Source organism: Phlebotomus argentipes, unplaced genomic scaffold, assembly GCF_947086385.1.
Source record: "Phlebotomus argentipes unplaced genomic scaffold, Phlebotomus argentipes genome assembly scaffold_4, whole genome shotgun sequence".
NCBI lineage: Eukaryota > Metazoa > Arthropoda > Insecta > Diptera > Psychodidae > Phlebotomus > Phlebotomus argentipes.
Genome location: NW_026776174.1, coordinates 7,092,508 through 7,117,928, shown reverse-complemented (window position 1 = coordinate 7,117,928; position 25,421 = coordinate 7,092,508). Strand labels below are relative to the sequence as shown.

Below are 25,421 nucleotides of genomic sequence, written 5' to 3'. Positions count from 1 at the left end.
TCCACCCGCAAGAGTTTTCCTGCCTCAGCTCGTTATGCAGAGAAATCGGTGAAGTTATTTTTTAATCATTCATCGTTGATTGCAAATTGATTCATTGAAAGATTGAGAGTAATTAATATTTAAGTTGTGTATTTATTGAAAGATAAACACACATTTTCTTTCTGATTTTTGGGCAATCTTTCAAATTTCAGGCACTTCTCGCCACACAGAAGAGGGGATTTTCCAGCGCGCAGTCGCTCTCAGTGTCAGCAATTTGCTCAGCAAGTCAGGCAGTCAAGGGAAAAAAGGGGGAAAAGTTCCTGGGGAAAGCAGGGCTGTCGATGGCACAGCACTTGGGTGCACTTGAGCTTGATCCATGGCCCGTGTTTCGGCATGGAAAAGCGTACTGGAATGCGCGGGTGGCAGCCGTGTATGAAAACCGCCCTAATGGGATTGGAAGTCCTTCGCCAGCATCCAGTATCAGTACTCGTATATGGACCAGAGAGTATTGATTTCTCTCTGCAAACATCTCGAGTTCGATATCGCGGATAAGTAGGACATTTCTCATGTGCGGCTGAGGAAGAAAAGTGGTGTACAACCGTCCCGTGGGCACTGATTGAGGTCGGTAGAATAGTGCTGAGGTGATAATACACGCCGAGGTAGTTGAGATAGTGAGGAAAATAGTCAGGTGATGCGAGGATGTGACGAAAAATGTCTGTGAATGGGATTTTCACGAAAATATGGCCACCGCGGCTGAGCATCAGTGAGCGCCTATCATTGACGGCCCGGATGCCGTGGTGTCTGGCGTCTCTCTAGTCCTTTGCGCCCCGCAGAGTGGTGTGCTTTAATCGCCTTGCGACTCCAGCATCGCGTCGAAAATGCAACCTCGCCAGGCTCTGGTTCCGACATCGTCATCCTCATCGACGGGAAAGGTGAGTGCCAATGGTGGACCCATTTTTCTCGCCATTCACACCCTTTCATGTCGCCTCTGTTGCCCTGGGATTTTCCCTAAAACAAAAAAAAATGCGTACTGATGCGTGCTGGGCGTGGGAATTGTCGTTGCAGCAAGTGGTGGAGCTCAATGGGTACGTTATCATCTTGGTGGAGGGCCGAGATGGAAAAATCAAATTGTACGGATCGCCCGCCGACAAGGACAATCTGGAGGTGGCGGACGAGATTTTGGATATCAACGAGAGGAAGTTGGAGGATCTCCCGCGATCGGAGGTCATTCGACACATTCACGAGGTAAATGCAATTTCAGCTTTCTATCTCCAAAATTCACTCCCAATTTAATTTTCCTCACTATCCTTACTCTTGTTTCTATGAAATGCAGTGCATCCAGTCTTGTATGATAAAGTTACGAGTGAAGAGAAGGAGTGATTCTCGACTGGGTAAGTGATTTTACTCTCTCGCATTTAGAGCAGCCCAATCTGGTTGAATTTCCGGAGGATTTGGCAATATCTCGCTCCTTATTTTCTCCTCACTTATCCATCCGCACCAGGCCTCCTCGCTTCCCACCGCCCTGCCACCCTCTCAGTCAGCTAATGCTGGCGATATCCCCTCTATCTATTCATACATGTTGGCAAAAAAGCAAGGGAAGCTGTGGAGGAAATTGCCACTGAATTAATTCCCATATTTGATGTTGAATTTAGTGTTTTTCCACTGTATGTGCCACACTCACACACACACACAGCGAACTCTGTGCTGAGATGCACGGAATGGGGAGGCTGCGAGGAGGGCGTTGGGGGATGTTGGGTGGGTCGCAGAGTACAAAAAAAAGGCAAATGGATGGTGCTTAAAAGGGGCAAGAAAGAGAAATTTTTGTGTGTCGCAAGCATTGTGACCGTATTTCTATCCTTTGGCAATCGTCTTGCGTGATCCAGTAGTGGATTCTGTATCAAAGCAATAGAAGGCCTTAAGTTCCACGCGCCCAAAGATGAGACTAATCTCTAAAATCCCGTTAATCTTTTGCTCTTTCACTGCTTGCTCGCTGTCTCTCTTTTCCACCACGAAATCGCGATACATCGCTGAATTTTCACACTGCATATCGGCATCCCTGTCTTCGTTGGAATGTGGTTCTTGATAAATTCTCGTTTCCATCATTTTAGTGGCTTTTTCGGGTCACTTTACACTCCTCGAGTGTCGAGCTTTACACAGATATTGCGATCAATCATGAGTCTTTCATGTCCCTTTGAGTGGGATAAAAATATTGCAAGTTTATATGCTGGTTTTCATACAGAACAAACTGATGAAATCGGTTGAAATTCTATATTGAGTCATATGCGTTGTATTGTATATTGTTTAATAAAACACACCCTTCGTGTTTACATATGAGGACAACGATAATTTTCCAGTGAACACATTCTAGTCTCGATGATTCATAGTTGATAGAGATTTTACAACATATTTTTTCTACCGATGCAAAAACAAAGCTGAAATTCGTCTACTAAACTTGTGAAGATATATAACAGCTGATCTCTCGACGGTTCAATCAGTTCATTCAAGTGTTTTACACATTGGAACCCAGGAGAAAGGTGGCAATTCAATGGAGTGAAATAAGGCACATCGAAGATGCGAAAGGTCGTGGGGAAATAATGATAAGAAAGTTGCCACTAAAGTTTTTTTTTCAAATATTAAAATACACATCATTATTGAGCCGATGAGAATAAGGGCGAGAGATGAAATTACATCCAATCAATCTAACTTTTTTTATTTCTTTATTTTGCAATTGACACAAATTTCTCTGATGTTTTATTTATTTATCAAAACGTCTGGTATTTGGCTGTAATGTGGCTTCGGTGGAGAACGTGGCAGAGCGAATGAAGAGTGTGTGGCAGTGTTGTATTTAGCCAGAAGCAGGGGAAGGAATTGTATCAGGTACATTCTTGATTCCACCACCCGGTATTATACTGTATACAATTAATAATTGATTATACAGCGGTGTGTCGTGTTCTTTTTCGCTCGTTTTCAATACATTGAAAGAACCATGGGGACTCACACATCGTCGATGGGTTTACTCCCCTTGAAATCTCTCAGGTGAACTCACCTAAAAGAGCATGTGATTGTTGAAAAATAAAATGCGTGACAAGCCTTCTGTCCCGCTCGAGCTTATGGGAGTGATGATTCTTCATTAGCTTACGATAGGGAATGGCACTAAATGCGATTGCTGGTGAACTGAGGAGGGTCAAAAATGCAACGTCAACGATTGCATGCTAATGTTTCACATTCGATTATGGTGATTGTTAGACATTGAGTCATCCCAAAAGCTCTCCACTCAAAAACATGCTTCGTGAAGCTACATTTCCAGTATAAATATAATAGCTGTGAATTCTGAGAGAATCACAGTGGAAATGTAGAGTGGGAAGAGTATTGGAGTCAGAAATTTTTCTCATTTATGACTCTTCCATGTAGACGAGAGCTCCACTTGATTGTGTATGGGCAAAATGTACGTGTTTTCCACGCCAGAGTTGGCCACCACATCAGCCTCTCTCATTTTTCCACACAAAATACCTCAGTCTTACCTGTGTTGATTGCGAAGAGAGCGAGAGAGAGAAGCGCGATAAACCTTTTGCACCACTCGAACTGTGGGAGTTGTGATTTCTCCACAAGTAAACTTGGAATATAAACTTTTTATATGGTTCAGATTGAAATTTAATATTTCATATAAAATTACATGTCCAAATACACTTCATTATGCACCTTCTGAATCACTTTTGAGGGGTAAATATTACTGAGAAATTGTAAGAAATTACTGGAAGCGTCATATTTCACTAACTTTTAAGTTACCGACAAGAAATTATGATAAAGTTTTCATGCAGTTTTAGAGGAAAATATTTAAAATTGACAAACTGATTTATTTATTCCTTCCCAGTCTTATTTTTCTGCTAAAACTGTGGTTTGAAATGATATTTCAGGTATTTTAAAATGAATTACGTGCAGTTTCTTATTTTTAATAGATTTATAGGGAAAAATGAACTGAATGGAGTCTTTAGACAGTTGATTTTAACTATTTTCCCTCCAATATTGTATGAAAACTTAGTTTAATTTCATTGTCGATAACTTTAATGGCAAAAAGAAGCATTTGGAATATCACGCAAATTATAGGAAAATGCATTTTTAGTTAAATTTGATGAAATTCACAGATTTTCATTAAAATCTTACATACAAACAGTGCAGCAGAATCTTCCGGGGCAATTTCAATGTTTCGCGGTGAATACAAAAGCTGTGAATTTTCCAATGAATCTCTGCTAATAAATGGCAAATACAATAAAAGAGTTGTGGAACAAGTTTTTCCATATATGTATGTAAATATTTTAACAACACACCGCGAGTTGAGAGACTGCCATTAGCCGTGTGTGTGTGAGATGAAGAGAAAAAGTTCAGAAATACTTGGAGTGGCCTACAAAATGATTGTGGAAGCTCTTTAGTAGCGAGTGGACAGTGGAACGGATTATTCGATGTTCGAGAAATTGACCATTTGAATTGGTGGTGTTGGAGGATTTGGATTAACCTTTTGCCGTGAGTTTCACAAACTCATCACGAAGCCCTTCCAGCAGTGAATCGGTGTGCGATTATGTGATTAAGAGCGCAGTGCGAGTGTGCTAATAAATGAATAGTGAGTGGAAATTCGAGTGAATTTCCACAAGTGCACAGGAGAGATACAAAGGGATATATTATAAGCCTCACATTGGATAACTGGAACGATAGGATATTCCGCCAAATAGTTCTGAGGGTATGTGCAGTTTAATGGGTAAAATCGAGATGTTGACAGAAAGATTTCAACTCCCTTGAATCCATCACCATACTACATCTCTCTACCTTCTCAACTTACATTCCAATGAGACATCGCCTTCTCGAGACAGAGAGAGATACTCTTCCTTTCAGGTTTTTACAAATAAGACAACACGAAGAGGCAGTATATAAAATACGACGAGAAAAAACCTCATACGTGGAATCAAAATGGATTCTGTGCTCTCTTGCCAATGTTGAGAAGTCTTGTGATGTTGTGAGGTATATTTTGTGTTGAAAAGTTGTGTGGAAAAAGACTCAAAATCCGATTCAATGTGACTCTTTTCTTCCAACAATATATAGAGTTGCTTGATTCTCCCAGTTTGGATGAGAATGAGTTAAAAAAGACGTGATTTTTCCGTGGCAAATGATTGGAAAGGTGTGCTCAATACTTTTTTCTTCTCGCTGATCCAGCAAATTACCATTTGAGAAATGATTATTGCGCCTTGTCCACACAGAATGTGAAAATGAAACAATTTGGCTGAAATGCAACCCATTCTAAATTACAAAACGTGCCCAATAGTTCACCTGAGTCATTAACTGGTTGCGCGTGACAAATCTAAAGACTATGAATATTCGATGTAGGTAATCAATGAATCTGGAAGAATTGGAATACATTTAGAGCATTTTTTCGGTAATTTATGGATCAATATTTATTTATGGATCAAATTCCAAGGAGTTTAACTCTCAAGGTATTTTACAATCCCACAAATTTGACAGTGAATATTGACAAATCCAAAACTTTAAGCTTCAGATGACTTTGAACGTGTAAAACATGAAGTTATGATAAATACTCTTCTAGAATTCTATTGACACTTGTTCTGTGATTCGCACAAATGCGAGGTGTGCCTCTGTAATTTTCGATGATTGTAATGAATGAATGCATTGAAAGTGGAGGGAAATACTCATTTGAAGTTTATTATTTCAAACAGTTTTATTCATCGTCATTTCCGCAATACACTTGACAATTCTTCTTGCTTGATGGCAAAATAGGTTGAAATTTATGTGAATGAGAGAAGAATGAATAAAAAACACGAGAGATCAAACTGATTTTACTCCACTATGTTTTTATTCCACCTTTTTTGCGCTCTTTCTCTCCTCTGTGTATTAAAAAAATGCTACAACACTGACTGATATAGAGCAAATTGGAGATGGAAAAATTTTAAAGTATAAATGATACAAACCGATGCGAAAAGAGTGTTGTTTTCACAAAGTGAAAATAACTAAAAGTGACCTAGTCTCTGTCGTGATTATTGTTGGTTGAGTGTATTGGAAATAATGTGGAAACAATAATTAGAAATATAATTTATGTGATTAACTGAAATTTGCCTAGAATTTGTGTCGAAAAAAAAACCAATCAAATATGCAACAAGAATTTCAGCTTCTAAACGTGAATTTGACCCAGTATAAAATAACGGCAGAAGACAAGGATTGAAGAGTTTAGCGGCTAAAAGAACATCCCGCATAAGTCTTGCGAGGTAAAAGTCATTGCCTGCTAATGTGGGGAATTATTGTGACACTCCATTTTTCTTTAGCTATTTAATCTAATGCTTGCATAATATGATGATTAAAGTTTTCTTTCACTCTTCGTATTTCCTGATTCCAATGATTTTTGAGAGGAACTTTGAACGCAGGAGCGCCAGTTAAATGTGCACAAAATAGTTAAGTGAACAAACTATTGTGATGACCGAGGGGGAGATAATACGGCTAAAATCTGTACACCACTTCCTGACACTTCCACAATTTCTGTGCAGAATCACAGACACTTCCAGAACTGCAGCAGCACTAAAAATATGCGTTTTCCTGAACTTCATAGATTTTTTTAACCGCCAAATTAAGGGGTCTTTGGCTTAAAAAGACGCGATTTTATGTTTTTTGCCTTGAAAACTTACAGAGAAACAGTATTTCAAAAATAAATTGAAGTTTTTAGTGGACAATTTGATGTGATTCAAATTCCAATCAATCTTTTATTTGCACTTTGGAACATAACCTAAAAATCACCTTCAGACGACAAGCTTTTAAAAGCAACATTGGGAAATATGAATCTGTTATTAATCGAAAATGAGTTGAAATTTTATATTTTAGAATAGAGAATCAATCAAACAGCTATAAAAATAGACAATTTTGTATCCCGAAATAATGTTTTGGAGATTATGATCAGTCTTTGCATAATTAACCAGGTTTAACATTGAGAATCTTGTGATCTTCAACAGATTTCATCATTTTTTAGTGATTTTTGAGGTTATTGAGTGACAAAGTTTGTCTTAAATTCATAACATAACCTAGAAAGGTGCAAAAAACAATTCTTTTTCTCCAATTATTGCATTTGTTCCTTTTGAAAGTGACTTTTGAAAGCATCACAATTAAGCTACTGCAACACTTCCACTTCCAAAATATTTCTTATGAGTTGTACACCACTTCTGACCACAATATCTTCCCCTTGGTGGTGACTAATAGTAAATATTGTGACATGATCCAATTTCAATTTATCAGACGAGAAGAGTGAAAAAAAGAGAAAATACGCTACATTTAATTAAAACAAACCCATTTTTCCTCTCAATAAACTTTTTTTTTCTCTCTTCCCTCCTCTTTTTCGTCATATAATTCACTTTATGAGGGAGAAAACGTTTAACACTGTGTGACAGTGAAGAAGGAGGGGAAATTCCAAGAGATTTTGTCATCCAATGCGGGTAATTTTTTTTTGCTATTTTCGCCAAACCTAATGAGAAATGTGTTTTTGATCCACAAAATGTGAGTGAAAGATCGGACGGAACTTTTTTTTATGCATTGTCAGAGAAAGAGTCCACAAAAATTAAACATAATGTTCACTTTGCGCCGAGGAAGGAAGGAAGGAAGAGGAGAAGAGAAGAGAAGTGTTTCGTGGGTTACTTTCTTGCTGAAATACAAGATCATGGTGTATGAGTATCAGGTATATATATAGGGTTATTAGGATTGGAAAAAACTTGATTCTCAATATGCAAAAAAATGTACATAATGGTGCAATTATAATCAGACAATAGAATACAATTTCACATGTTAATCATGTACCAACACATTGATGCAAAAGATTTATGATGCTACGATTGAAAACGTGGCTGTAAAGTAAAATAGGCAGATGGAAAACGGCAGTGGGATGATGATAAATTTGAAAATCTATCAATTATTAATGCATGTCTTTTTGCCTGTCTTGCAATTTTTCTGCGATTCATGTGCGGTGTTGAAATGTCTCAAAGGGGAGAGACACGAGTTCCACAATGGGTAATAATGTTGAAGATCACTTTGATATGTGGGAAAAAATAACAGGAAATTGTAAATTTCCAGATCACATAGCATAATGAATATTATTGTAAAGAGATGCTCAAAAGAAGACACAATATAATAGAAGAGAACAGTTAGTGAAAGATTGCCTTGAAATCACTTTATTAGTAATTGAAAGCATTTACACGGAATAATTCCACTAATTTCTTTTACTCTTTCTTACACTCTCGTATTGAAATTCACACCAGTGCCAATAATTTTGTGTGCCGCTTTTGGTTATTATCGTCAATGTGATTAGTCAAGAATTCACAACACTTTGTGGTTTACCGGAAAATCAAGGCTGTGTTTTGGTTGAAGTCAATATTTTTCTGGGGAAGGTCACGCGATATCGGAAAAAGGGCGAAGCGTTCAAAATTGTTTCCTTCCGTCCGTGAAAATCGAATCTCACAACATTTTTGAGATTGTTCAATATACAAAATAAATTGAAAACATTGCTGTTAACCCGAGCAATGCAGAAATGTTGTGCGAGTGTTTTTGCACATGCTTTGCCGGAGTTGTTGACAAATTCCTCTGTTTTGCTGCATAAACTTTTGCACTGATGAAACGAAAACAATTAATTCTCCTCTTCCTGATTACTTTTCTCATACACACATACTGTGGTGATATTAATGCATTTATTGTTTATTTGTTTTACGTATCATAGATTTTACACACAAAATGCCGTCAATTCGGATGAGTTGAGCTTTTTGAGGAAGCAATTTATATGGGTTAAAAAGTGCGTGCCAGTTTTTTAAGACATGTGTTATATGTAGATGTTGTATAATAATGTGTATAAATAGAAGACATTTTCCATATAAATGCATTTCCCATGAGAAATTGCATAATGACCAAACCGAAAAGCTTGTGGAAAAAACGATTTATTCACCATAAATGCAATCTGTGCAAATATTCGCTGTAATCTTCAATTTATGATGAATAGTAGATTGTTTAGTAGCGTCTTATATTATTCTCAGGTGGAAATGACTCATTTTAGAACAGCTGGATATGATTTTATATCTTTTATATTATATTTCGAGGGTTTTCATCTATTTATCGTCCACTTTAATAAAGTAAATTCTGCAATATAACAGCAAAACAGCTGAGATGCGCTTTTTTCCAGTTCCATAGTTTCATCCGGAAAGAATTTAGAGAACAAAACATAATGCACAGAAGGAGTTTTTTTTGTGTGCCTTCGAATGAATATTATGTCGTGGCTTCTCTATAATCATCAATACGATCGCAGATGTGAAAGAGGGTGTCTGAAAGTGTGTTTCTCAGCACTTTTGCATCTCTATTTGCCCGTGTTCTCCAAGTGATGGCTGAAATGGAGCGCACGGTGGGTCAATGCACTTCTCATATCTGGCGAGAAGAGTGTTCTTGGACTTTTCTCTACGATGGAGAAATGATGCTAAGCTGATAGGTGTGTGAATGAAATGCTTCAAATAAGAGCACAACAGTCTGGAGAACCGCTAATTGAAATGCTGTTTCCTCAAGATATCGTGATGTAATTTTTTCTTCTTCCTTTTTTAGTGAAGCATTTTGAGCAATTTAGTTTGTTTTTCTGCGAGTCCTTTTGAGAAGGACATTTCTGTTGTAACTCTGGAAATTCTGCCAAAACTACATATTTTTCTCCACAATTCAACCGCGGTTGGGTTGGAATTTTCCTGGGTGATTTGTGAATAATGGCTTTCTTCGCCTCCTTCCAGCCGGTGAACTTGGCAATGCCGTTCAAGATGCCTTCGTCATTGCTGTGGAACAACAGGCCAGGGAGCGTCTGCAGCGATTGTCAGCCCTCAAGAGGATCACTCCTGTTGACATGTCACAGCTATCAATTAAGGTGAGTGGCTAAGAAGTGTGCATGAGTGTCATTGATATTTCATCACGAATTGTGTACAGATAAATCGATTGAAATCAAGTATCAATTAATGTGAATTCCGTTTGATGTGAGTAAAGTTTTTCGGCGCCAAAGAATGTTATTGATGGATAAAGTTGCATATGAAATTTTTATGAATATGAAGTTTTCGCTCTCTTAACCATCATTTGAAACATTGTGCTGCCCTGAAATCTCTCCGTATTTTTCCATCACTCTTACTCCGTGGCAAAGCGAGAGAGAGAGATTGTTTGCGCAAATACATAAAGAGATTTTAATGTGAAAAATGGGTGTTTATGTGATTTACTCTTTAGATATTTCTTCAGAAAAATGATTACTCAAAAATCATGTGAATCAGACTCTAAATGACTTCAATTTTACCGATTTTACTTGTCTTTTTTTTCATCGTTTAAGAGTACACAAAGTATTGGTAACTATTATAATTCTTCTGTGGTTTTGTAACTGGTAGCTTAAAAGCAGGGATTTCCTGTACTGTTTCGTAATCTAATAGGAATATGACAGTGCATTTAAATCCATTTTAACCTTATAATTATTGTCATGTCATGGTTTTTCTTTTAATAAGAATTATTTCTATCTATTGCATTTGCAAGTAACTAAAGTACACTATAATTCGCTGTATTAAAATTCAAGATGGAAATATAATTGGATTATTCGATGCAGGACAATTTCTTTCATTGTGAATTTAATTGGTGATTATTGCAAGGAAAGAAACAGAAATTTGAATAACAAAACTCAAAGTGATTCTTCACACCTCAGGTAATTTGAGAGAATTTGCCTTTATTTGAATATATATTGAGGGAAGATTTCGGCGACAAACAATCTCCAAAGAGAGTAAGAGAAGAGAGAGAGGATTTAAGCGTGAGGAGGGGAAATGACGAAATTCTTTAGAAGAAAATTCCGACAGAAATGTTAACTCAGAATAATGGGTGGATGGGCGTGACCTGACGGTGGATTTTTCTTAGACATTATTTGTTAAGTAATCATAAAAGTGCAATAATGGCAAGCAAACCAATACAATCGGGAAACGAGTTTTCTGTAAGTTGATACTTCTTGGGAATGTGTGGCAAATGCTTTTTGTGCGATTATCTTGACCCTGTGCATATTGAGTTTTGAGAATATGAGATGCTGTCGCTCTTGAATTACTTTCTTGAACTTGGCGTCAACATGACACATCAACATCTTAAAAATCCTGCAGTAGTTTCTTAAAATTTACTTTGAATTTTCTCCAACTTCTGGTAACGGCCAATAACCTTTTTGCGCTGTTTAGGGCTTGATTTGATCAACCTTGATTTTCATGTGAATTTATAAAATCTGTGAATAGTTGAGGAATCGCTGTTGAAACTACAATGGTGAGAATATCGTCGTAGTTTCAGCGATTATATTCAATCAATTAACACTTGAGTAGGTGATGTCAATTAATTCACCTCTTCTCGTGCAGCTAAATCAGCAGACAAAGGGAGCCGTGGCGCATGATTTGAGCTTCTTGAAGGAGGCATCTCCCATTTATGTGACTTCATTCACTGGCAATCACGTGACTGGCACCACAACGACGACAGTGACAACCGTTGCCAATTGCATAACTGGGACCAACAACATATTGCCAAATCAACCGCCACCATTGAACAATAATCAACCATCGATTGGCGGAAAGGTGACGTGTGGAGGTGGTGGCATTTCCATTGAAACCACTGCGCAAATTAATCATCATCCAGCGAATCACACGAGCAGCCAGATTGGTGTTCAGCCGCCATCAGCATTGACAAGTAATGTGCAGCAGCAGCAACAAGTGACGACTTCAACGAACAATCAACAATTCATAAATAATAATCCTAATATAACACTTAATAACAATAATAGCAATAATTGTGGTGCTGGAAACACAACCTTTAATAATTATTATGGAAGTAGTACTAGTGAAATTCTAGCCAACGGCTACGGACCAAGGCGTGAGGTGAGTCCGCCATGTGAGACAATATTGCCAATTCTATTGCTAATTCCGCCTCGTTGCAAATTTTACAGCTAGGCACACTTTCGGAGGGAGATTCTGAGCCGCTAAACGAGTTCCTCGAGACCACTAGCATATCAAAGGGAGAGCTGCCATTAATTGGTGGCACAGAGGTACTTCTTGGCGATCAAAGTCTTCGTCTCGATAGTCGGTAAGTTCACAGAGCCCAGATTTTATTTGCTTCTTTAGGATTTTTTCCCCCTAATTTCATGCAAGAGAGACTATATTTGGGAATGCTCGAGAGAGTGCGTGTGTGTGCTTAAAGTTGATATTTTATTGCCACAACATATTCAGTGTGGCCGTGTTTATATCGATCTTTCTATAATTTCTCTCATTTGAATTCACGAATCTCAGGTTTTTAGAACGAGGAATATCTGATATCAAATTATTTCTCGCTCACGAAGGTTAGTTTTACCTTGGAATTACATTTAATTTCACCTACTTTTCTCCTAAATCAGCGTTTAGTTTCCTTTTCTGCAGGAATCTTTAAATGAGGCTGTAAAAATGAATCAGATTGTCGGATTTTAAAGCCTTTACCTATAAAACTATAATTCTCATTGATGAGTTTTTATGAAATTCGTGAGTGATTTTCACAAAGAATTCCAACTATTGTACACAATACGTGATATTTTAGCGTATATTCCCACAATTTGAACCTCTTCTGGAAACTCTCTGTCAAGCAATGATGAGTTTAACTTGAAGCAGGGAAATAAAAACCAAAATATCTCCAGGGTCATGTCAAGACATCTCTTACAATGTAACACATCATAATTAATGTGATAGAGTTACAGAGGTGGATTTTCAAATGAATCTTCACTCATGAGATTAATGTCAATTTCAAGCAATTCTTGTACAAACGTCCTGTTCAAATATCCTCCTTTTAGCATCACAATATCACTTAATATTCCAAGTGAGATTCGTTTGGGAAGGGCGCAAAGTGCCTCGATGGTTATGTTCCACGATTGTGTGTTTTTTTCTTCTTCTGTATATCCATCAGAATATAGAGGCTTTGATTCTCCTCTTACAATGTTTATGGTCGTCAAAAAATTTCTCATCCTCGTTCTGCACCACTGACACCACTTGTACCACTACATAAATGAATGATTCTCCTCTGGACTCTCCGCATTCCCCTCTCGATTCACTTCATTCAAGCATGTGGCGTGCAGTGGAAATTGTTGAGAGAGAACAAGTGAAGGCATGGCTATTTTTAGGTGTTGCACAGGTAGTTTGAGATTCATTTCTCAGGCATACCAGGTACTCAACCATATACAGAGGAGAGGTGCATTCTGTAGAAAGTGAATACTGTTGTGTGCGTGCGAGAGAGAATTGGTGGTGACGATTTATGAATGCATTCGATTCATAAAGAAAAAAAAGAGAGGATATTTTGGGGTATAGAAAATTAAATAGAATTATCTTGGCATGAAGGCCTTAAAAATGATCTCGAAGAATTGGAATTTATCCCATAACTTATGGAAGAATATCTGTGTGGCATTCAATACGCCTTAGACATGCTCTTCTTCTCGGCAAACGATTAGAAGTCTCTTTTTTCTACGGAACTCTGTGGCTTTATAGAAATGTAAACTGAAGCTCATGGTCTCACAATTAGTACGTTGCGACATAAGCACTTTAAATACCCTGGAATTTTCATATGTTTCACATTTCAAAACATTTAGCTTATGATGTTGAAAACAATTCACACAAGTTTTCTCTGGGTTTTTATTAGCAAAATAACAAAAAGAACAGCAGAGAGAAATATTATTATTGATATTTTGTGTGGAATGCGAGAAAAATCAACCAATAGAATATTCAAGCGGGATTGATTTAAATTGTAAATTTCTTCAAAATAGTTCTATTATGGGTGTGTATATCTTTTTTACGTTTCAGAGACTCTTGATGAACGGATATTGAGTGATTTTACATATTTTGCCTTTTCGAGATGCTAAATATTTGATGTGATGCAGAATGTGTGGAATGGAGTGGAATTATGATTGTAATACAATATCAATTGTTCTATATGCTGAGCTCTGTACATCGTTTATCGTGTGATGTTTCCCGGAATAGTTTTTTCTGGCCATCTTCAGCACTTTTTTCGCTCTCTCGCTCTCTTGTCGTCTCACCCCCGTTGGCCGAGACAATGCATGATGTATGGTATTTCTGTGCCTACTTTTGCGGAGTGTCATTTCCTGAGAAATTTATCTGAGGTATTTTCCTTGGGAGGTGAAATAACAAATGTGTGTTCATTTGACGTGCAGCATAAAAAAGCATATTTGGTCTTTCCTTTTTCCCGTCTTGTTCTGCGGTCACAGTGCGAGCGAGGCAAGGGGACATTGAAGACGGTGCATGAGTCTTCAGGCACAGACACTCCCTCTTGGCCTATGTGGGTCTCTGTGTTGCCTTACCTTTGAAGATTATGTTTTATAGTCGAAAAAGGGGCCCTTTTCCCCATGCCGAATGGACGTCTCACTTGAGTATTCCTCTCCCTGTTGCGCTCATCCACACGGCCTGAGAGTGTATTGTGGGTATCAAGTGAGAAATACGATGGTGGGGTGTCTTCTTGCAAATGCGGCAACGAAAACACACTAAACAAAGTGTACACGGCGATAGTGGATAGAAAATTCCTTCCGTGGCAAAAAGGAGAAGACATTACATTTCTTCAGTCGCCAAAGAGCCGTCCTCGAAGTCACGCCGTCGTGCATGCGTGAGCTTTTGGTTGATATCACAGAATATACAAAAAATAATCTATATTATAGTGTGTGTATTTTTGTTCAACAATACAATTCTTGGAATTCTTCAAGTGATTGCTAAAGTCCTTCTGTCCCAATACAAACGGAGAAAATTATCGACTTGGCGTGCCAATAGGAGTCTCCTCTCAGGTGCAATGAACCATGTAATCGTTGGCGGAAAGGGAGAAAAAGAGTAAATTGCAGGTGAAGGCACCGACGCCCCTCTTGCATGGCGAAAAGTGAAATAGTGCTTCTTCGTACTTGCTTTCTTCTTTTTTTCCATCAGTCAATTGACAGACTTTCTTCGGCCTTTGACTAATACGATGGGAATTTTCTAAACACATTTCCTGTGAGCGATCAACTTGTGTCGTGTGTGTGTTTTTTTTTCTCTCCCCCTTGTGAAGACTGTGTTGTGAAATTCCTGTGCACAGAGCCCCAAACATGAAATACATCACGGAGAATTGGAATCAACACAAGCATGGGATTATTGGTATTCGATGGCGACAGTGGATTGAGGATGAATTTATGATGAAACGGTAATTAAGAAAATACTCCCACTTTTCACATTTCGAGACAAAACAAACAGATTTATCAGTGGAAAAAAAGTGTTATCAAACTGCGACACTGTTATCGGAGAATAAGATTGATTTTGCTGCTGAACTACATAACTTGACAATGTTTTCCCTCTGATTTTGCTGTCATCTTAGCGATTTCGCGGATTTCTCTCTGGGTGGAGACCAAGAAGGGTGGATAAAGTGGAGAAAAAAGGGACTGGCGTGACAGTTGCCAGACGAAAGAGCACAGAGAAATATATAATAATAAAAGAGAGGCGAGTGGTGAAAACGTGAATATATGATGATGTATGAAAAGAGGTGTGTTTGCGAATAGTTTTCTGTGCATGAAGGACTCGAAAATGAGCACAGAAGAAATTGGTAAAGAAAAAGGGGACTGAGTAATTTTAATGGTGTTCTCTCGGCTCGATGTTGACGATTTCATCTTGCAAGAAGTGGCATAAAATGTGACGATCGTGGAATTCTAGTGCAAAGAAATCATATAGTTTGTAATGTAAAACCAGTTTCTTTTATGACTCATGGTCTGGAGCGTAAAATTTCTTAACACCTCTCAAACTTAGAATTTTGTAGTTTGCATTCTGCGTTATTGTTTTGTACTTTTACGCAAATATTTCGTACAATTCGCAATGCCAAATACGCAATTTGTTAATACATAAATATAAGAATATGAGGAACTTTCGACTTTCAAGCACAAGCATAAATGCGATTGCATTTAAACGTTCACATTCTGTCTGAAATTGGAGATCTCATCCAGTGTAAATTCTCTCCATGAACACTCATTTTTATCATGAAAAAATTCTTCATATTTTCCATTCCATATAAATTGCACAATACTTGGTGGCATTTAGTAAAATTCTCTTTCACTCTCAGCTTATTTACTTTTTCTTCATGGATGTATTTTTATCAAAAAGCATATTATTTCATAGAACATGCAGAAATCCTAAAACTGTATTTCAATAAGCTCTGTTTTGCTTTCTGTCTCCTTGGTTTTCAGGAGTTTAGTGTTGTTTTATTCCCCTTTTCTTTCTGTATCTCTTCTTTGTCCTTTTCTCTTATAATCTCATTTCTATGGATATTGAAAGATCTTTTTTGCCTTTCTTCGAGTGTGTTTACTGAGAAAAAAAGAAACAGTATTTATGCAAGACGATTCAGAAAGAGCTATGGACGAAGGAGAAGATGAAGGAAGAGAGGAAAATATTAAAAAATCTTGTACACCCGATTGCGGAAAATGTGAAAAACTATTGTCTCCTATTCTTGAGCTTTTAAAGGCACAATTGCCTTTATAGCCAGGCTTAGGCTTTTATGAAAAAACATTACCATTCTGCCAAGATCTGTTTTGAGCAGTCGGATAAGAATACATTACACAGAGAGAGAAAGAGAGAAAAGAGTGGGAGAAGATGCGAGTGTGCAAATAAACGCCCTCAAAATAGTGTGATGATGATGGAGCGTTGGCAGGCATGAAACTAAGGAGTGTGACTGGAAGAATTGTGATGTTCGCGAAAATATATTCGAACTGAACCCCTTTTTCATTTTGTCGACATTATTGTTTTCAACTCTCTCTCTCTCTGTCTGAGTGTGTCTTTTTTTTCTTGTCGCCATTATTACATTTGAAATAAATCACTCATCTTTTTTCTTGTCCTCATTCGCAGGCCAAGACGCCGATCCGGATCCAGTATTGTTGTTGTGGGCGGCGAGGACTCTATGAAAGATCATCACCACCAGCAACCTTGTGACTTGGAAATGTTAACGATGCTGTCTGTAAATCAGGATAATGGTGAGAAATTGAAAAGTGTCATCCTTTGGGCCTCTGTAGACTGTGTTTGGAGGGGGCAGAGATAGTGATGAAAGGGTGGAAAAGTGTATTTAAGTTCCTTGGGGCGGGAAAGTACCTTCGGCCATACTCGAGAGATGTTGCATATAGTGTAAAACATCGTCTTTTAAACCATCCCTCTGGGTAATTACAGTGTCGTGTATTTGAGAGACATGTAAGAGGGAAGAAGGCGCCTGAGTGGGAAAGGAGAAAGAGGCACTTGAAAATATGTGAAGTATTTTTCACAAGATGAGACGAATTGAGAAACTTTTTTCTTCTCCCTTTTCATTCTGTGCTGTTTTCATTTTTCGTATTTTCTCCTCGTTATGTCCATATACTCAGAGCACAGTGCTAAATTGCTCGATGGATGAATGCCACTTGAAGGCTTGAAGCGAAACACATTCCTTCAATATATGAGATGATATGCTTTTTTTGGGGTGTGGGAAAGGAAAATATTTTATTTAAAATTGTGTCACATCTTCTTCTTTTCTTGGCCTATCTAATGGATGTCTTCTCTGTCTTGTTGACTTTCAGGTCCACATAGGGAGATGGCCGTGGATGTTCCGGATTCATTTATCGCTCGTAATAAGACACCACCGCGATATCCGCCACCTCGTCCACCGATTCAGGTAAATCATGGGAATATGGCGATGCCACAGACTCAAGTGTCCTCGGGTGGCACCAAATCGTCCAGCCACCAGTCGAATGGCTGTGGCGGAGTCTCCTTGGAGCTGGAGCCTCTCAATAGCATCAATCATCATCACCAGAAGGGCTCACCGTCCATTGACGACACAACATCGCAAGACACGGTGAAGAAGAGCTCGAGCAAGAGTCCTTCCTCGCTGAGCTCCACGTGCGAATCCATTGGATTCGACTCGATGAGCTATCGCACAAAGTCGAGAGGCTCACTCAGCACAAGGAGCTCGTCGTCGGGCGATTTGGGGCCGCCGGAGTATGATTTGGGGCCGCACAGAGAGTTGCCCGTGGATGTCCCAGACAGTTTTGTGGAGATTATTAAGGCACCGCCACGGTATCCGCCGCCAAAGCCACAAATTGTCAAGGAGGTGGCTAAGCACAAAGATACCGCACAGCTAAAGGGGCAGGGGGATAAGCAAATGCCACAGCCACAGGTGCCTTCGACGAGAAATAACGAGGTAGATTTTCATCTCCATCATCACTCATTTTCTATTCATTTCCTCTGGCTAATTGGTCCTCACTGGTTCTCTCTTCTTCTTCATCCTTTTCACTCACCAAAACTAACATCATTCATCGCCCTCGGACGACGCTATATTCTTCCGAACTGGATTTAGTTAGAAAACATACCAATTAACTTATAGATCCACAAATTAGCTGTTGATTTCATTGCACGTGTAGTAATTGCTGATTTGTTGCTTCTCCTGTGAAATTTTGCTTTCATTCGAATCAAAATGTGTAGAGATTTTTATTAATTTGTAGTATTATTTCTCTCCAGCTTCACACACTAACCCCCGCTCCCTTCATATTCATTTTCACACACACATTTTTTGGTTATTCATGTTTCGCTGAATTATAAGTTTTGAAAAGCAAAACAGAGAAAAAATCACGAGAAATGAGCGAAATGAGTCAATGAATATGAAGATGAAAGGTGCACTCAGCTATGATAGGTGCAAAGTAACTCTCTATTGCAATAATTTGTACTTGCGGAACCACGCGTCGGGGCATCCCGCGAAGGCTCCCCTCACACACCCTCTGTTACCCTTCTCTCTTGTATTCCACACACAGTTGAATGGATCGGCCAAACCTATTCCACCGCCTCGTGATCATCTGAGAATCGAGAAGGACGGCCGCCTGGTGAATCGGGCGCCGGCTCCGCAAGTGCCCGATCGCAAGATAACACTGCAGCAGCAGACGCCGGGTCAAATAGCACAAATTGTCGAACCAACACCCGAGCAATTGGATAGCATTAAGAAATTCCAGGTAGATAATACACTCTATGAAATTTCCACTATTTTCTCTCAGTGGAATTCAATTCTCTGGATTCCCCCTGAGGAAAAATAGAACTAAACTCTCTGCTTCTCACCGTGTGAGTGTGTTTATTGTGAATAGGGCAGGAAAATCACTTGTTTCATATATGTAAGTTCATTCATGAAAGTTTGAAGTTTCAATTCACTCTGGCGCACTGTATATTTATTATTATTTCACGATTGCTTCCTGTCGAGAGGAAGTGAAAGAATATTGTTGTGTTGTATTTTTTTTATGCTCTGCAAGTGAAATGGTCAGTATTTATTTACCAAGTTGAGTGCTTATGAGTGCGATGGGCAAAATGCATAAAATCGCTCAGGTGTATTTTTTTTCGAGAGAGGGTGAATGAAAAAAGCAGGCAAAGTATATAAATGGGTTTGGAAAAAGAGTGAGTAATGAGTGAATGAGAAGTGAATACATAACATGGCATAAAAATAAATCTATCAATACGACATGTGAAGAGATATCAGAGGGAAAAAAGTAGTAATTTAATTATGTTTTTAATGCTATAGCATTGCTTCAAACATTGATCTGAACTGTTGGTGAAGTTTCTTTATTTCATTCTCAGCTCAAATATCCGCGAAGAGCAATTTTACTATTTATCTTTTATCTCGTGCTTAAAAGTTTCTGTTTTCATTTTAATATGTGCACCTGCAATGACGATTAAGTGCCAAGTGTATCAGGGAGAAGAATCCTCATAAAAAGGAAAGAGAACTTTTCAGAGTCATGTGGCGAAAAGTGCTGCTAAGATGCTCCAAATGAATTTCATTTGCCAAACTTTATATTACGTCAATTTAGCGAGTTCTATATTTACTAATAGCTTTTGTGAAAAGTTACGCAATTTAATGTGGATGAATATGCAGATAAAATGTTAGACAATTTTAAGAGATTCAATTGAAATTTCATAAAATTGAAATTTATTCGAAAATTGGTGAATTCAATTAGATTCTAGTTCTGCCAATTGCACCTCCTGATCAGGTGTAATAGAATTTTGCAGTGTGAACACACACTTTGAGCTTCCTTTCCAGTTGTACATAATAATATTCTGCTGGCGAACGATAAAATTATATTATATTTTTCGATTGTATGAAAGAAAAGTCATGTGAACACATACAGTGGAAGAGCAGCAAAGAGGGGAAACATTTTATGTGGCCAGAGCAAAGTGGTGTGCTCACAAAACACCAAGAAGTAAAATGAAAATTCATGTGTGGTCGCACAACAATCAGTTTTTGTTGGAAATCAATTCACACCGCACGTTTATTAGCATCTGAAATGGTATTGAGGCGGCAGTGAGATTTTTCACGTATCTCTTCACTGACTGGGTGTCGCACTGAAAAGAGGTTTTCCATTGAGAGCCCTTTTCCTCCTCGCTGTGCTCAGGGGGCGAGTGGTGGTGGTGAAAAGGAGTGGAAGCTGAAAAGGCAGTGAGGTGCACAGTGAAGAAGTGGATTAGGATGTATTTGAGGCGTTTAAACTTTCTCAATTTCATTCGACATTGAGCTTTAATGTTAAACGCGTAAAATATGCCCACAGTCGGACGTCTTCAAGTGAATTCTGATGTGATTATGTCACCTTTCTAACCACGTTAAAAGTCTGCATGCAAAAATTGCGGAAAGAGTGAAATTACCAATAATGTTGAGGAGTTGTAGTGTTTGAGTTTTACTGGAAAATATCGGATTTTAAGTGCTTCTCTCAGTGTGACATCATGTAAAATAAAATTAGCAATAATTCTCAGGGAATTTTCAGTCTTGGCCACCCAACGGCGAGTCTCTATAGAAGTCACTTTAGCTCCACTGTCTTCGAATGTGGTTGTAATTTGCTCATGGCAAAAATATTTCTCATTTTACCAGTGAAACTCGCACTGATAAGAAACGAAAGTGTGTGTGCGATTGCTTTTTCATGCCACGGATAAATTAGGAATGCGAGTGTAAATCGAGTGGGTTTAGATTAAGGTGTCTTGCAAATTGGATTTCGATAGTAAAGTGTGTGAAAGTGTGGGAAAATGTATGAATCTTTCCATCGGCAAAATCACTATCAGGCAAATTGATGAAATGCTGAAGAAAAGTGGCAATTTTCTCTAACATCCACCGCGTGTCTTTTTGCAGGAGCAACTCAGGCGACGTCGCGAGGAGGAGGAAAGGATAGCGCAGCAGAATGAATTCCTGCGGGCGAGTTTGCGGGGCTCACGGAAGCTCCAAGCGCTCCAGGATGGACCGATGGTCATTAATCCCATTGGCGTGGAGAATGAAGCCTATCTGGAGGATGAGGAGGTGGAGAGAATCATAGGTAAGAAATCAGATCACTTTGCTGTGCTACAGAAAATTTCGATTGGGCAGAATTGTTGACTGTGAAACGTCGCTTCCGTTTATTAATTCATCTCAATTTCCGCTTGTACATTTTTTTTGCCAACTCTTCTCTATTGAGAATTATATGCTTTGTATTAACAATACGCAGCAACAAAAGCGTTGATGGGTTTTGTTGACCAATGTTGAAGCTTTTTCCTGCTGGAATGGAAAAATCAGTACAATTGTAGAGCAGGAAGAGAGAGAGAGGAAGAGAATGAAGAGTGGTAAGGTCGAGGCAATTTCACGGAAACGTAATTCCAGTAGAATAATTTTTCAAGGAAGCACACAGAATGTTAATGCTTTTGCTAAATGGACTATTAATTTGCAGAATTGAAAAATATTGCCAATCTGCGGTGCATCATTTTAATTGGGTTTCCCATTCAATTTCAGGCTACGGCGAGCTGGTGAGTGCCCTGCAGCGCCTGCAGAGTCACCTGAACAAGTACGGATTGGCATCGCTGGCGGGCAGAGTGACGGCGGCGCAGAGCCTTCTGCTGGGTCCTGGTGTGGCGCGCTCTCTGGCCACACGAACCGCAGTCCTGCAGCGCCGACGGCCGCGCGTGGCAAATCCCGTCACGAGCAATGTGCAGTCCTTGGCCAAGGATTGCATGGAATCGCTGGCGCAGTCAAATTCGCCGGCTGCCATTGAGCTGTGTGGCATTCTGTCGTCGTACGAGATGGAGGGACTGTTTCAGGCGCACGACCGCGTCGCCACGACAACGGACAGGAGCTGCACGTCGTCACTCCTGGCGACACCGGTGTCAACACCGGTGCCCGTGAAGCCACCTGTTGTGCCACCGCTGTCGGCCAATGCCGTGAACAACAACTTGACCATGAAGCAGCGCGAACCCATTGCCACGCCCGTGGGGAGTCTGCGAGACGGGACGCAGGATCACATACGGATCATTCGGATTGAGAAGTCTTCTGAGCCTCTGGGCGCCACCATTCGCAATGAGGGCGAGGCCGTGGTGATTGGGAGAATTGTGCGCGGCGGGGCGGCGGAGAAGTCGGGCTTGCTGCACGAGGGCGACGAGATTCTCGATGTGAATGGCATCGAGATGCGCGGGAAGAGTGTGAATGACGTGTGCGCTCTCCTCGGCGCCATGACGGGCACCCTCACCTTCCTCATCGTGCCCGCCGGGAGTCCTCCGCCGGGCGGCGGCGGCAGGGATCCGCCTGTGCTCCACGTGAGGTCCCACTTTGACTACGATCCCGAGGACGATCTGTACATTCCGTGCCGCGAGTTGGGCATCAGCTTCCAGAAGGGCGATGTCCTGCACGTGATCTCGCGGGATGATCCCAACTGGTGGCAAGCGTATCGCGAGGGTGAGGAGGATCAGACTCTGGCTGGTCTCATTCCCAGTCAGTCATTCCAGCACCAGCGGGAATCGATGAAGCTGGCAATTGCCGGCGAGGCGGGACAACGTGGGAGGAACAAGGAGCAGACAAAGGGCGCGACTCTGCTGTGTGCCAGGAAAGGGAGGAAGAAGAAAAAGAAAGCCAGCAGCGAAGCTGGGTAAGTCAAATATATTATTTTTATGTTTTATTTTCTAATCTTGTGCTGTATTTCGCAGATATCCTCTCTACGCAACGACGACACACGACGAGCCAGACCCTGAGGAAATACTCACGTATGAAGAAGTTGCTTTATACTATCCGCGAGCGTCTCACAAGAGGCCAATTGTCCTCATCGGACCGCCCAATATTGGACGACACGAACTTCGACAGCGACTCATGGCGGATTCCGATCGATTTGCCGCTGCAGTTCCACGTGAGTTTCCTTGCAGAGTGTTTGGCTCTGACAGGTTGAGAATAATGCCTGAATCTCTGCTCCACAGATACCTCACGACCTCGACGAGATGGTGAAGTTCCCGGACAGGATTACCACTTCATTTCGCGGGCACAGTTTGAAGCTGACATCCTGGCGAGGAAGTTCGTGGAGCATGGAGAGTACGAGAAGGCGTATTATGGTGAGTGGAGGATGTTTTTCTGTGCCACGAGGGCGTGTGCGAACTAATTGTGTGTGCGATTTCCAGGGACATCTCTTGAAGCCATACGAGCTGTGGTGGGAAGTGGGAAGATTTGCGTGCTGAATCTCCATCCACAGAGTCTAAAACTGCTCAGGGCGTCGGATTTGAAGCCATACGTCGTTCTGGTGGCACCGCCGAGCTTAGAGAAGTTGCGTCAGAAGAAAATTAGGAATGGAGAGCCATTCAAGGTGAGTGTATTTCCGTCCGGAAGGGCAGCTTTTGCCGATGGTGTGTGGCTATATATCGGTGTTGTCTGTGCAGGAGGAGGAACTGAAGGAGATTATCGCCACGGCGAGAGACATGGAAGCGCGATGGGGTCACTTATTCGACATGATCATCATCAACAACGAGACGGAAAGGGCCTATCATCAGCTCCTCACGGAGATCAATTCGCTGGAGCGCGAGCCTCAGTGGGTGCCGGCGTCGTGGCTGCACAACTGATCCCGGAGGAGCAAGAGGATGCGAGTGGAGAAGGTCACGGTGACGCTGTCTGTTTGACGGAGCAGAAATAGAGGATGAGCGCGACACGAAGCAGGATTGCCACAGCACAGAATCTCTGCCGATCCTGCCGATTGTCGCGCTGTGTATGATTAGAGACGTCAGTGGAGGAGCATGAAGGAGTGCTGAGCGGCAGGGAGAAGTAGCAAGACAAGATGTGCAAGGAGGAAAAGGACACTGTAGTAATTGACTTTGTGGAATTTTTTTAGGCAGAAAAATGACAGCGATAGGAAAAAGAAAGCGAAGTGTAGAGAAGTAAATTGATTGTGCATGATGAGAAAGATAAACATAAAATGTTCTAAATATTTTTTTCTAAAAGAAAATTTTAAAAGTGTTTAAATAAAAAAAGGTGAACATTAATATTCAATATTTCTTATGACAGAAAGGAAGAGAAGAAGTTGGAGAAGAAGTTTCATAAAATATGGTAAAAATAGTGAATATTTGTCGTTATTTTCTTGATGGAATTTTATACTTTTCCCAAGTGAATAAGTAAAACATAAAAATAGACTTTTTATTACTTTTCTCGTTGCTCAAATTCAATGATAATAAGAAGAAGAAGATGAAGAAAAAAATAAAAAAATTAAACTGAATAGTGTGGAAAAAAGAGAGCAAATAGTAGAGAATTCGTGGTAGTGAATTTTTGAATAACAGCAAGCAATTTCCCATTATAAACTCACTAAGAATAGAGCATGAAAACTAAAGAAAAAAAAACATAATAAGATGAAATTGTCAGAGACAGAAAATATTTGACATAGAAGTCTCAACATTAGGTGTGTTTTAGAAGTTTTAAAAACTAAATACATAGCGGAATATTATAGTGAGTTTTTTCTCAACACGAACATGGGAGAATTTTTCTTTTTTCTAATATTCATAAAGAAAATATTCTTAATTCAGACTGAGGAATATAAATTTAAATAGCGTATATTAAAGATTGTATTTAGATGATTCCATACAAAAAAAAAGAAAAGAAAAAGAATGTTGAAAGGTGTGAAAAATAGGAACAGCATTCATATAATTTTCTTGGTGAATGTCACGTGTTATATTTTTGAATGTGAATATTTCCATTTTAAACGAGTGATGATTAAGATTTTGAAGAGAAAATAGAGAAGATGTATTTATAAGAGATTATTAAAACGACGAATATAACAAATTAATTGCTCACGTAAACAAAAGAAGAAGAGAAAACAAAGGAGAGGGAGAAAAGAAAGAGAATAGAGGCGGATACAAAAATTGATAAAAAGACAGGATTTAGAACTTTGTTTCATTCGCATTGAGAGTGATTTTGTGTAATTTTTATTATCAAATATACAATTTGCAGAATTTATTACTGTGTGGGGGAAAGGAAGATGACAACACGATCTATGAGGAAGTCATAGAAAAATTATGTATATAATGTGACAGAGATATTTATAAAATGAAGAAGAAAAAAAAGAAGATGAGAGATGAAAAAGAATTAGAATATATGAATTATTTTTTGTGTAT

General features: G+C 39.5%; 1 protein-coding gene across 3 annotated transcripts; it reads left to right on the top strand.

Moving 5' to 3' along the window:
* The first annotated feature begins 787 nt into the window (after positions 1-787).
* LOC132257734 (protein PALS1) lies at positions 788-24,499 on the top strand. 3 transcript variants are annotated; one of them, XM_059754758.1, is made up of 15 exons: positions 788-911; positions 1,045-1,224; positions 1,313-1,370; positions 9,771-9,901; positions 11,394-11,906; positions 11,975-12,111; positions 16,905-17,029; positions 17,600-17,694; positions 18,827-19,021; positions 21,172-21,352; positions 21,802-22,927; positions 22,986-23,182; positions 23,250-23,381; positions 23,448-23,629; positions 23,703-24,499. In XM_059754758.1, exons 1-15 carry the CDS (start codon positions 858-860, stop codon positions 23,880-23,882), a joined length of 3,486 nt encoding a protein of 1,161 aa, XP_059610741.1. In that variant the 5' UTR covers positions 788-857; the 3' UTR covers positions 23,883-24,499. The 3 variants fall into 3 exon arrangements, with proteins under 3 accessions (XP_059610741.1, XP_059610742.1, XP_059610743.1); XM_059754759.1 differs by lacking the exons at positions 788-911; positions 1,045-1,224; positions 1,313-1,370 and adding an exon at positions 4,383-4,711; XM_059754760.1 differs by lacking the exons at positions 788-911; positions 1,045-1,224; positions 1,313-1,370; ... (1 more) ...; positions 11,394-11,906; positions 11,975-12,111 and adding an exon at positions 14,753-15,219.
* Positions 24,500-25,421: the final 922 nt, after the last annotated feature.